Source organism: Cibotium barometz, chromosome 46 (genome assembly GCF_041138505.1).
Source record: "Cibotium barometz isolate CiBa-2024 chromosome 46, ASM4113850v1, whole genome shotgun sequence".
NCBI lineage: Eukaryota > Viridiplantae > Streptophyta > Polypodiopsida > Cyatheales > Cibotiaceae > Cibotium > Cibotium barometz.
This window is the reverse complement of record NC_141091.1, coordinates 40461160-40475261: the sequence shown is the minus strand read 5'-3', so window position 1 is coordinate 40475261 and position 14102 is coordinate 40461160. Positions and strand designations below refer to the sequence as shown.

At 44.6% G+C, this 14102-nt stretch overlaps 1 protein-coding gene across 7 annotated transcripts in view; it reads right to left on the bottom strand.

Moving 5' to 3' along the window:
* The window catches only part of LOC147612218 (uncharacterized), a 29182-nt gene extending 18091 nt beyond the window's left edge, over window positions 1–11091 (bottom strand). For 2 of the 7 annotated variants that reach the window (XM_086784106.1, XM_086784107.1), the window contains exons 1-4: window positions 10378–11091; window positions 10037–10116; window positions 9066–9769; window positions 8758–8849 (exon numbers count right to left, since the gene is read on the bottom strand). In XM_086784106.1, coding sequence (XP_086640232.1) covers window positions 8758–8849; window positions 9066–9769; window positions 10037–10116; window positions 10378–11004 — 1503 coding nt within the window. In that variant the 5' untranslated portion in view covers window positions 11005–11091. The remainder of the gene's footprint in view (window positions 1–8757; window positions 8850–9065; window positions 9770–10036; window positions 10117–10377) is intronic. The other 5 variants (XM_086784111.1, XM_086784112.1, XM_086784108.1 and 2 more) reach the window with 4 other exon arrangements.
* Window positions 11092–14102: the final 3011 nt, after the last annotated feature.

The window sequence follows — 14102 nt, the reverse complement described above, 5'->3', positions numbered from 1 at the left end:
TTCAGCAGGTAGACTCACCCGAGTTGCTGCTGCAGATTGCTGAGGTAAGAACTGATGCAGAAGACGGTACAGAAGGCTGTACGGACAGCAAACAGCAACCAGCAGGTGCTGTACAGAACTGTACGGACAGAAAACAGCAGATAGGGCTGTACGACTGCTGTACTATCAGAAAACAGCACCAAAACTGGTCGTACAGACCTGTACGGACAGAAAAACAGCAACCAGCAGCCACACGTGCTGCACAGATGCTGTACGGCCTGTAGAAAAACGACCAGCACTGCTTTTTGCACCAGAACAGTGCCCGAGACACACAGAAAGCAGTCGCCCAGGTCTGTAGAAGGAGGGCGACCTGTTTTTCAGCACCAGAAGCAGGCGACCAGCACAATAGACCTGTTTCTTCGCGACGAAAGTGCTTCACCAGCAGTAGGGAAGGCGGGAGCAGGAACAACAACCTGCTCTGATACCAATTGTGAGTGTGAGAGACGGTGTGGAGCACACGAAGAAACAGAACAAAACGTGTGGAGGCAAGGAGCAAAACGATGGAGCTCAAAATAATGAAGATTAGTTTGTTACAAAACTTAGGGCATATAATAACCCTAACTGGTGCCCGTTTCACATAACGATAAGTTGGGCGCCTTATTGGGCGCGGGGAAAAAACCTCACTTAAAGTGAGTAAAAAGTGCCCGGCCGGTCCTATTACATTGGCCACTGCCCATAATAATGTCAGGACATTATTTCTAACAGATAGGGTTGTTACAACCCTTGCCAATTCCTGAGGGTCCTTTCCAAGACATTTTCATGGACTTTGTCATGAATCTGCCTCCCAGTCCGAGTAAGCGTAATACGCAGTGCTTAACTATTGTTGATAGGTTTAGCAAATTTGTTATGCTTATTTCTTGCAGGGCCAATGTGACCGCCGAGAATGTTGCCCAGTTGTTCATTCGGCATTGGTACTCGATTGGCGGGATTCCTAGAACCATAGTGTCAGACCGAGATGCCAAGTTTACCAGTCATTTTTGGAGGGCATTGTTTGATAATTTTGGTACTAAGTTGAATTTTTCCAGTGCATTCCACCCACAGACAGATGGCCAGATAGAGATATACAACCAATTGGCCTTTGATGTGCTGAAGTGTTATGTCCACGATCAGCAAGGTAAGTGGGAATCGTATTTGCCTTTAGTTCAAGCTGTTTTGAATTACTCTCTTTATTCAGCTATTGGCAGGACTCCATATGAGGCAGCGTTTGGAAGACCTTTCCAATCGTTGTTAACCAGGACTTCGTCTTCAGTAGCGGAGGCGCAGAGTAACGGAGTCTTACCACGAGATTTTAGAGTCAGTAAAGGACAGATTGGCTAAAGCGCAAGAGGCCTACACTCGACAGGCCAATAAAGACCGAAGGGATATGAAGTTTTCGGAAGGAGATTGGGTTTATCTTCGGATTATGAAGCAAAGACTGAAACAGGTGGGCAAGCGATGCCCAAAGTTGTCTTTCAGGAGCTTTGGACCATTTCCCATACGGAAAAAGATTAATGAGGTGTCTATGCAGTTAAAGCTACCTCCGAGTTGGACTATGCACGATGTATTTCATGTCAGTTGGTTAAAGCCATATGCAGGTCCACCCCCTTCAGAGGTCAAAGACGAAGCGGAACCAGACATTGTTGATGAAGCAGAAGTAATGATTCCAGAACAGATCCTTCTGCACCGTTTCAAGCATGGCTCAGGCCGAAGACCACGACAGTTCCTCACGAAGTTTCAGGACCGAGGAACTCATGAAGCGGTATGGCTCGACAAAGAGTTTTTCGAAGACTATCCGGCGTTATTGACGGATTATTTGGAGGCTATGCAGCTTCCGTCAAGTTAAGCAGAAGGGGATGTCACGGGATGCCGCGTAGACATTTCTGTACAGAAGGTGCAGGACCTGGGATGGTGAACTGGTCCCATGTGAGCCCAGTCCGAGACGAGTCAACCAGGGATCCATCTCAGTCGTCCGAGGTCAGGTATGCCTTGTCTTGCACATGAGTCCAAGGTCAGGTGTGCACTGTCCTGCACATGAAACAGAGCCCGTCTGCGCTGTGAGTCTCCCTCTAGAATGATGTCAGTTGTTCTGTATGTTTGGTCTGCCACCAGATGTCAAACAGCTGTGTAGATGTAGGTATGCAGCAGGTTTGGACTTGGGGAAGGCTATGGGCCACCCCAAGGGGGGCCAGGCAGCCCCAGGACTTGCCCACCAGCCCAAGGAGGGGCTGGGCACGCTGTCGGCCAGCCCAAGAGGGCTTGGCCAAGGAGCCGACTAGCTTTTGGGCCAGCCCAGCCAGTTGGCTAGCCCATAGGGCAGCCTGGACTGCAAGTGGCCAGTGCCCAGGTGCTGCCCAGCAGCCTGCGCTGGCCTCGAGAGCAGCCCACAGAGCCAGGACAATCCATTGTGAACGTGGGAATTTTCAGCTTTAAATACTATTAAAACAGGTCGTGGAGGGAAAAGTGAACCAGCCGACTGCGCCTAATGGGGTAGTATAAATAGTGGAGGCCACAATCCCATTCACCATCTCATTATTCACCAAGAGCTCCAGCAAATCAAGGGCTAGACAAGCCAAGGGAATTGCTAAGCAAAGGGGTGGAGAACTGAAGGTCAAGGGCAGGGTATTCCCAGCCAAGAAAAGGTCCAAGATTGCTGTATTTTCTTTCAGATTTCTCATCATTCTAATAAAGCAAATACACCATCCGTGGTGGGGGCCCTACAGAGGGTAACTGGGACCCAATACTGTGTCCTCTCCATCTCTCCCTCTCTCTCTATTTTCTGCACATCTCCTTTCAGTTTGTGCGTTAATTTCCGTCGCGAAAAGAGTGCTGAATTCTGAGTTTTTGAAGTTACCGAAGCTTCCGCATATTACAGCATGGAGGACTTGAAGAAGGGACTGTCAGCTGCATGAATGATGACGTCAACTGTACTTGTGGTGAGGCGGCTGCAAGAGCTGCGTTTTATGGAAAAGATGCCCAGTCAGCCAGCTCTCCTTGTGTCCAAAGGGCCTATAAATAGGCAAAGGTGCTCATTGTTGTAGTCATTCACTCCCCCTTTGGGTGTGGGTCTAGACTAGGACTGTTTTGGATGTATTCCACCTTTTATGAAGGCAGCCTATGGCTGTAGATTAGGGTACCTTTTTGTACCATATGAATATACTGAATTTCCAGCATATCTCTCTCTCTCTCTACTCTCCCTTCTATCTGCGTTTTTGCATCAGCATGTTCTCAGTGGTGTTTAGGGCTGAAAGAAGACTCCCAGAGCTTCCACGTGTTACATCCCCTCCTGCTTATCTTGGAGCAAAGAGGGGCATGTCATGTGCCTTGCTTAATTCCTATGGGTCCTTCCCATAAGCTCGGGTTATATGCCAAAGTCACCAGCTCTATCTTCAAGCTTTCTGGCTTGGTCTCCAATAGCACCCCTACTGGTTCTTAGCCTCAACTTCCTCCTTACCAAATTCGGAGAGTCTATCTTAAAGCTCCTCCAAAATTGACATGCGGACCTCATTCTCCTCATGGGATTCAGAGAGATGCGCCTCTATGACATAGTGAAAGCCTTCATGTCTTAATCACAGCCCTTAAGCACTCTGTAGGAACCTTAAAGTAAAACGCATGAGAGAAGAGAGAGAGAGACTGGTTTTCAGTATATGTATTTATGTACATGGAAAAGGTTACATGTATGCTTGGCCATAGGCCTTCCCAAAAGGGCTACTGACTACTTCTACTGACTATACATGATCCAACTCCAAGAGGGAGATAGATTAAATGATATACAATGATGCCTCGCCTTATATAGGCCCTAGAAATGCAAGTCGGCCAGGCCAATATATATGCTGTCGGCCTGTTCTTCTTGTCCACGACGACTGACATAAATCAGCATTAAATGCTGCGTTTTCACACATTTGCAGGTTGCTGACATGGCATGTCCACATGCTACCGACTGTTATATGACCTACAAATGCTCTAATATTGCTGCCAAAGGTAGGATTAGATGAGGTTTAGCCATGTCCACGTGACATCCCCTCTTGCTTAGCTTGATGACGGGAATCCAACTTTTTCTGTCTTCTCACTTTGGATGACTTTCATCATCCCTTAACTGTACTGGGACTCCAACTTTTCATACTCCTTCCCTGGCAACTTACCTGAAATCCTTGTTATACATCTAAATGCGCTCCATGACTGGCGTTAAAAATCTGCATCTTGTTCCAATGATGTTCCCTTTGCCTTCATAACTGTGTCCCTTAACACACTGATGATTTATGACTAAGGTTGATCATGGCACCTAACTAAGGTTGCACCTCCTGTTCTCAGGAAGCCACTGAGGTACTCCTTTGAGGACCTAACTTCGATGGGCTAAATGCTGAGGATTCACCTAATGCATGCCTGACCTTCCTAATGCTTCTTAACTACTTGCGTTTACCTTGCTTGGACCTATGCACCCCTTATGGCAATGCCCTTGTTGGGGTGGAGGTTGGTCCTCACGCGATGAAGGTAGGGTGGGTATGGCTACTAGTCAAGGCATGATCCCGGTATGGGAACTTTACATATTCTGATGTGAAGCTGTGGGACCTACAGGGCTTGGTGATGCGGCTACACGTGATGCTCTAATACCAACGTGACATAGCGCAAGCCTTCATGTCTTAATCAACCACGGCCCTTAAGCACTATGTAGGAACCCTTATGCAAAACACATGAGAGGAGAGAGAGATAGTGTCACAATCCTCCAGAGCTGTGACATGCGGGAGGATCTCCAGGATGTTGTCTTGGGAGTATGATGGACTCACTCATGGAAAGGTGTTAACCCTGGTGACTGCATGTGCATGCATGACTTTTTTTGATTGCTTGGACATTGCCTGTTAACCCACGAGCATCAGAGACGCCTGGACACGAACACGTATGTACACACATGTCTGGTACTAAGGCGGTGGTTTGATGTGTTTTGCAGGTGGTGAGTTTGCACACTCAACGTTATTTAAATATTATTGAGTAGCTTTAGCACCTTGTGAATCATGAGATGGTTTGGACTGAAATATGCCTTGGGTTTATATACCCTTTCCTAGACCTGGTTGGCTGGTTTATCAGGGGTCGGTTTGCTGAAAAGGACCCATGACTAGTGAAATTAGCATTTAATGCTAATAAATGCCAATCCTTGTTGCGGGTGTGCCCGCCCAGGAGCTTTGCTCAATTTTTCCCATTTTTCCATATATTTTTCGTATTTTACTGGTCGTGGGGGGCTGTCAGTTCTAGCCGGCTGTTTTGTACCTGGCCGACTGCGTGTATGCAGTCGTGGAGATCCCAAGTAGCCAGTCGGTTGTCTTATGGTGGCTGGCCGACCAACATAGAGGGGTGGTATAAATACCACCCCTACCCCCACTTCAGTGTATTGTAGCGAATCTATTGTATAAAGCAGAGTTTATACAGCTTCTCTCTCTCTTCTATGTCTGCTATACCACACTCAGTTCTCCGTTTTCAGGCTGGTGGTTCTCTCTTGCGTTTGCTCATCTTCATCGTGGAGTCTTGTTGCGTGTGCTCTCAATTGTTTGTCTCATATCCGTTGCGTATTCCGACAGACCAAGCATTGACACCCAATTGGCACGGAAATGTTGGTTTGAGCATACTAGTCCCGAGAGGCACTGGTGGTTAATGTAGCAGTTCTAGGAAGTTGAGGGTTACCGTTTGATTCATTCCTCGACAGGAATGGGTGGGATTTTTGGAAGCCAAGGATGGTGGTCCATATGCAAAGTTTCATAGGTGGTTGGAGAGTGTTCTCTACAAGAGGCAGTTTTGCCAGATCTTGGATAGGACAATATTCTACAGTTGGAGGAGCAGTCTGACGGTTGCTTCAACTTCGGGGCTGGTACAAGAGGACTCTTCTCACCTGCCGTTTGCATTGGGTGGAGTTACTTCAATGTATGGTGTCACGGATTAGAGGACACGCCACCGGATTTGTCTTCACCTTGGGAGGATATTCCAATGGGTGTGTTTTCACAATGCATAGATTTCTTGAAGACCATACCAACAACAGCCAGACTTTTGACTTCAGTATATCAACGGATGTTCCCATGGAATTTGTACAAAATAAAATACTCCAATAATATACATCAATATTGAGGGGAGGTCGGCCCTTTCCAGGCTATTTTCAGATTTGTACCTTGTCTTGTGTTGTTCCATTTAAATTAAGTGTTTGTGTTAACTATTTACGAGACGTGCCCAAGAGTGTTTACACCCATCCGGCTGAATTACAGGCTGCCAATTGATATCTTTACACTCTTAGCCATCTTTTGTACCAGAGATTCAGTTGTAACACTTTCTTGTACATACTACAAACAATAGTTTAGGACTCGTGTGTGATGTATGTCTGTCATGTGATTCCGATGCACTCTTTTCTATCTCTGAAAATCCTAGAACATAGGCACGAGTGTTCTACATGGTCTATGCTCTGACCTTTTCATTTCTCAGCCATCTTCATTTGTACTTGGATTTCAGTTGCATTACTTTCTTCATGTACATAATACAGAAAGTAATTTAGGACTCGCATGTGTGTGATCCAATCGCACTCTTCTTTTTATCTCTAAAAACCCTAGCACATAGGCACAAGTGTTCTACAATAGGCACCCCAACCCCCCCCCCCCAAAATGGCAATCCCCTCAAGGTTGTGGGCCTCTACAAGAATCTCCCTCTAGTGGTCTTCTTGATTGGGCTTGTCAGTCGCCTAATCCCTGCCTTGGATGCCAAAGAAGATATTTAGGCTCCACTACAACAGATGTGACTTTCGATCACATATGGTAGATTGATCCTTCGCCACTCCAGGTGCTATAGGACCCCTCCTAGCACTTATGGATTTGGGAGAACCACCCTTTGCCCCACCTATATCGGGACCCAAGGGAGGGAAGGGGGAGGAAAGGGAAAGGAGGGAGCACGGGAGGACGGGAGGACGGGAGGGGACTAAGGGGTCATGGCAATTGGAACCCATGGCCGGTGTCAAAAAGTGGATGAATGCTCAATTTGCAATCTAGTATGTTACCTCAAGACTCTTTGACATTGGTATCAAAGTAAGGCTTACACAACAACGTTCTGGGCTAAAAAAATTCTCCAAATCTTGATGGTGGTGGTTAATCATTTTGCAAAAGCAAGAGTCATCGAGAGGCTTGATGTTCATAACCAACTTGGAGATGATCAATGACCCAAGGACCAGATGCCTGGCCCAATTTTATGCCATCTCTCTACCACCATCAGCCATTACAGATTTGACTGCAAACAATGAACCAAAAGATAAACGAGGAACTGAAGGACCAGGATGCAGATTAGAAAGCCTAAGCTGCAAAATTGGCACTACAGCAAGCCCAATTTAAGCACGAGAGGTTGAGATCAGCAGAGATATTGGAACCATAGTTGTTACGAGGCGCGCCTCTAACAGTTCGAGGCGTTCGAGGCATGACTGCCTGATCGAGGCGTCCACCAAAAAAAAAAAATGGCTGGTTTGAGTCTTTAGATGGGGGCTTTAAGGGCCCAAGGCAGCCCCTCTCACACGCACTCTCTCTCCCTCATTCTCTCCTCCCTCCCTTAAACCTTTCTCAAGACCCAAAGTTCAAAGTTCAAACTTCAAACACACTAGGATGATCATGTTTTTTATGCCCACTTTTGGAGCTCTCTCTATACTCTACCGGTTCATTTCAGTTCATTTCATTTTACTTTGTACCCTTGAATCTTGATGATGTATCCAGATGATGAGGATGGACTATTTTGGTCTCATGGGTCATTTTGGCCTTTTGCAGACGTTTAATACAGCTTTCTTTCTTTCACACACACACTCTCTCTCCCTCTCTCATACACACCCTCTCTCTCCCTCCCTCAAGGCTCATACATACACACTCTACTCTCTCTCTCTCTCTCTCTCAACTTTCACTATATATTTTATATCTACCTATCACATATATATATACATACATACATACATACATACATACATATATATATATATATATATATGTATGTATGTATGTATGTATGTATGTATGTATGTATGTATGTATATCATAGGTAGATATAAAATATATAGTGAAAGTTGAGATATATATATATATATATAACAGACGCCTCTAGCACGCCTCTAACGTCTCTAAAAAATACGAGTCTTTCGAGGCGCGTACCATACCCGCCTCGTACCAAATGCCTCTGACGCCTCTAACAACCTTGATTAGAACCAAGAAAAGGAAGAAAAAGTGTTTTTGCAAGAATAGTGGGCACGTAAATCTCAAATAAAAAGCATAGTTCAAAAGGTTCTACGGAGTCTTCCTATGCTTTGTCTATCCTTCTAGATTTACAAAAAAATTTAAGGCATATGCTAGAGATTTTTCCCCATCCAGATACTAGTAACTACTCGTACCACTTAAGGAATGGCTTTGGCAGGAAATGACCACATCAATTCAGACAAGAAAAAGAGCTGAGAATACAACAAGAAGCTGAAGACCGTTAATGCGGACAGGTAGACACAGAAAGACTTCAGCAGGAAGCTGGGGGAGACAGTGAATACAGGCACGAAGAAGCAGAACTCTGAGCATACGAGCATGCGAGAATGAGATGACCTACACCATGCTTTGTCCCATTGATTTAAAAAAACTCCCTTTCTAGATTGTATACGTTATGTACAACAATCTAAACCCGTTACCCACCAGACAAGTTTTTATACGTTTTAATGAGCTTCTTAAACAATGTAAATTATTGAATTGATAGATTACTTACCTGGTCATAAGCCTGAGAAAACTGTTGTTTGTCCGTGCTCTTTTTTTCAGAAGTATAATTTGGTGTCTTCTTATTTCGCAAGTCATTCATTTCTAAGATATAAGTTTATGGTATTAGATCCATTATGCCCACATGTTTGTGCTCACAAGACTTCGAAATAAAAACCTTCAGACGTGAAGTCTAAGTTCCTTGTAGTAGTTACATAGCTCCAAAAACAAGCGTGAAATTTAGATTAGATGGAGTCCATGAGATAAGACAACTCAAGAATCCTTCTCGTGTGTAGATCATATAAAGCCAGGCAGGCATACCTTTACGCAGCAACATGTATCTCTCATGTGCTTCTGCAAGTGCCTGTTCCAGTTTCTTCATCTTCTTGATACTCCAATCATCAGAGCTGAACCAACGACTAGACAAGTTCTGTGCTCTCTCTTTCTCCAAATCAGTCTCAAGAGCTGCATTAATTTGTCTAAGCTTCTTGATGGTTTCAGCATCTTCTTGTAGCTGATATTTGGCAGCCTCAAGTTTTGCAACCGCATAGTCAGAATTAGCACCCACCTCTCTCTTGACAACAAGACCTGGTCTTGCTTTTATTTCCAGATTGATGTCAGGAGAAAGTTGAGTTAGAGTCTTCATGTTGGAGTCCCGTGATGACTTACTACCCTTAGTATCCCTCTCCTTTTGTAGGTCACCTTCTAAAACATAGATTCTAAGCCTTAAGACAGAGATAGCTGCTTCTCTTAGCTGTGCTCCTGCCTCTGCTTCTATCTTCTCCATCACATACTCTAAGTTTTTCTCCTTCAGTTCTTGAACCTCACCCTCCAGTCTTGAAACAATCCCTTGCAAGTTGGAGATGGTAGCATCAGCTTCATTCAGTCTCGAATCGGCCAATTCTGCCCTCCTATTTGCACACTCAAGGTCGCTTTCAAGCCTTCGCAGTCTTTCTTGAAACCCTTGATCAATCTGGTTGGCATAATGTAGCTTCTTTCCAGCATCTGCTAATCCTTCAGCTGACCTACAGAAAGTAGTTATTTAAGCCTACAGTACTGGATGGGGGGCCAAAAACCTCCACCACATGGTGTAGGCAGGTGCTGAAGGGTTTTGCCTCCCAAGGTGAGGACCTGAGTTCAATACCCGCCAGCCTACACCCATCAGATGCACTACACCGAAAGACAAAATAAAAATAGAAATAAAAACGATCACATAATGTGAGCCAGTAAGCCATTAGAACTTAGACCAACTTGTCCTTGAAATTTCAATAAATCAGCATCAAGGGAATTACTTGCCAGTACTACTTGTTGGAGCTTCCAACTGTTTCATTCCCTGCAGCTCCTTCATCACGTGCTCCTTCTCTGAAGAAAGCTGAAACTTGCATAAAGAATGCACATTCTTAGAATGTATTGATAGCAGCACGGCTGCAAGCAACAATTTTATTACATCATTACGATGTTGCCCACAACTGTTATTGGTGGGTGTAATGCTTTCCACCCACCAATTGAAGTGCATCTCATTCAGAAGCCTAAAGGTGGTATCGGATTCCCATGCAACTGCTCAAAATGTATGCCATCACCAGGTACATTCTATTGAAACCTTGTATGTGAAAAAGTTGAGGGAATCCCCAACCTGGGTGTTTGTATTGTTAAATTCAAGGAGGTTCTTCTCAAACATCAGCATGCTCTGCTTGACCCATTCCAACTCATCCACGGCACGGCTCCGGGTCTCGACGATCTCCTCTGTCTTCTTCTGAAGGTCCTGGTGGTACTCATGGAGCTTGGCAATGAGGGCGCATATCTTCTCCTCCAGGTACCTGGTGTAGCCCCTGAAGAAGTCGAATTCGCTGGCGAGGTGGCCAGCACGGGCCTGGGAGTCATCCCTCTCCTTCTGAAGCCGCTCCATCGCCTTGTGTTTGCCTTCAAGGAGCAATGCAGCCTCATTCTGAGTGTCAAGGAGGCGAGACTGGGCCTGTTGCAGCTCTTTTTCGGCCTTCACCAGCTTACGGCGGCAGAGGGCCTGGGTGGCCTTGACCTGGCACTCCAGCAACTCGCGCTCCTTCTCCATGGATGAGAAGAAGTCGCGGAGCTGCTCGATTTCCCTGCGCAAGGACTCCTTTTTGCCCTCGTAAACACACTGCCGCTTCTGCGCCAGGTGCTCCAGACCCTCCTCGATCTCGCTCGCCATGTCATTTAGCCCCCCCTTGTGGTGTGCAGAGTTATCTTCAGAGGAGGAGATGCGAGGAGAGAGCGACAGCATCCACAACACCGCATGCGAACGAGCGAGAAGGGAAGGGGAACGACAACCGGTTCGCACACTTCGAACCGACAGAAGTGCGATAACGATATAGCATTTAAATGTAGCCGGGCGATATTCCTTAATCACCTTAACATCGTATAATAATAGAGCATGAATGATGCCATCGGTAAGCACGAATGATAAACATATTCTTAATCATGAAATGAGAGCTTGCAAGTGTTGTATTATAGGAGGGGTACGGAAAGAGATGTCAAATAGTCTTTGCACCTCGCACATGCAGAGAGCACGGATCCTTAACCAACCCACCACAATACTTGTGAGTGAGATTCTTAATCATTGATGGATAAGAGGGAGAGAGAGAGAGAGAGAGAGAGGGCACACGTCACAAATTGACAAAAGTGTGTGTTCCTTAACCAACCCACCACAATACTTGTGAGTGAGATTCTTAATCATTGATGGATAAGAGGGAGAGAGAGAGAGAGAGAGAGAGAGGGCACACGTCACAAATTGACAAAAGTGCAATAATGTTATAGCCCATGCATTTAGATATAGCCTGGGGAATGCAAGGAGCAGCACTTACCTCTGATGCTTGAAAACCAATTGTTTGAATTAAGGTTATTTCCGCACTTTCTATAAGGCTCTTTCCCAAATATAGAACCTTGATCTTACCGGATTTTGTTGGCCTCTTGGCTTTAAGCTTCTTCACAAGTTGAGAAGAAGGGGGGGAATCAAGTGTAACTTCCTACTCCTCAACAAGATTTCACTTCATTTCCTTCTTGTGCCACTTGATTTCTTGAGACATTTTCTTACTTGTACCCCAAAAAATAAAAGTGCCATGGGGCAAGGTGGCATCGGTAGAATCATACAAGGTGGGTAGTTAGCAACACAATAAGGTGCCACAAGGTAAGGTGGCATCGGTAGCATCATACAAGGTGGGTAGTTAGCAACACAATAAGGGGGGTTGCCTAGGCCAATAGTAAGGCAGGCTTCACATATGTTTGTGCACATGCATGAACTAGAGGTAGCCATCAATCATAACCACTTATTGTGAGAGGTTCTTGCTACTTGACTTCACACATCCACGAACGACTAGACATTCAATTCTCATTGGCATGCTGAGTCATGGACTACTTGTTGCAATTTTCGTCCTAGGAGGTTAAGCACACTCGAGCATGCAAAGAAGGTAACAAAAGAGTGGGTCCAAAGAGAATCAAACCAAAGACCTTTACCAACTAGGTTTAATTTCTAACTATTGGACCCTCCATTGCATTGTAGTGTATTACAAATATTATTATTAACTAAAAAGGTGTCTAATCTTTGTGGAGATCATGTGATGATCGGGGTGAAGAAGTATTTTCAAGCAGACATGGTGGGCCGGGGGCTTCACTTGTCTATGGACATTTATGAAGCCCTGCTAAGAACACTCTAATATTGGTGGGTGTTCACAATCAAGAGCTTACCTTAGCCTTTCCCTAAAATAAGTGTCATCTTCTTAGAGCCATAAATGCAACTTCCCGATATGGGTGTGCTAGCTCATTCGTCGTGTCCTCACTCCATTGTCACACTGGAATGAGGGTAAAGGAAGGGCTTCAATCACCTTGATGGAGGTGAGGATAAGATTTCCTAAACCATGGATCAAATCACACAATAGGTGGATTAAGAGGAGTTCATGCAAGAGAGATCCTACAATTGAGCCTATCTAAGCAAGCATCCATCAAGAAAGCAATACTTAATAGAACACAAGCAAGATTTAATAAAACATAATTAAGAAGGTAGGGAGAAGAGGGAGAGCTCACAAGTATTCTATTACAAGGAAATGAATGTGTATTGCTTAATGTCAATACTGACTTATATTGCTTAAGTTAGTATTACAAGGAAATGAATGTGTATTGCTTAATGTCAATACTGACTTATATTGCTTAAGTTAGTATTCTAGTAAGAAGGTAGGGAGAAGAGGGAGAGCTCATAAGTATTCTATTGCAAGGCAATGAATGTGTATTGCTTAATGTCAATACTGACTTGTACACACATGAGTAGCTTTCACACTAGGCCGAACATAACTTAAAAATAGTACTAGGCCACTAGTTCTAATCTGAAGCAGGTATGTATATGAAGTTGGTAACTTCCCTATCTAGTATTAAGCTCGGGGTAATGCCACTTTATAAATTCCATTGTCATCTTACAAAAGAACGTTATATGTGAGTAACCTAGTGTTCAAGTCAAGAGCTTACCTTAGCCTTGCCAAAGCATGTACCGTTGGGTTTTGCTTTTGAGCTGCAAATGTAACTTCCAGCTCTCAATACCTACATGGAGGCAAGAAGAGATGGTCCTTTTTTGTGATGGTTCTCTCTCACAAAAAGACGAGAAAAGAAAAAGATAATGGAAGAGGGTAATCTATAATCATACCTATTTAAACAAGCATCCATCAAGCAAGTAAGAACACCTATTCAAACAAGCATCCATCAAGCAACTAAGAACACCTTTTCAAACAAGCAACCATCAAGCAAGTAAGAACACAATAGCATGCAAGCAAGCAAGAAGAGGGAAGAGGAGAGCTCACAAGAAAACTATCCCAAAGGGAATGATTGTTTATTGCTTATTGTCAAAAATGACTTATATACAAGTGACTAGTTTTACACTAGGTCGGCCAAACTTAAAAATAGTCCGGCCTCTATTACTAGTCTTAAATAACTATGTACACTAGTTCTACAAACCTTCCTTATTTGACATTAAGTGCAGGATAATGTTGTTTTATATGTTTGAGCACCGACTTACAAAGTTTAAGTGCCCTTTTGAGTGAAAAGAACTTTACGATAGGTTGAGTGGGCCAAACCATATTAACCAATGGAGTGGTGAACATACCTGACCGCATCCTCACATCACCCAAGTTAGTGGTGCTAGGAATTGGATGGTCCATGATACGTTATGGAGTTGGAGAGACCGAAGGTTAAGTGGTAGTTTAGGACCGATCTGCGTATCCAGATGCAGGTTAAGGTGGTGGGAAGCTTTGGGTAGCCCCGATGGCAACAAGCAGCTTGTCGAGCTCGCATGGAAAGTGATAGTAGACGATGCAAAGGTTCTTCATGCCAGGCCTTTGG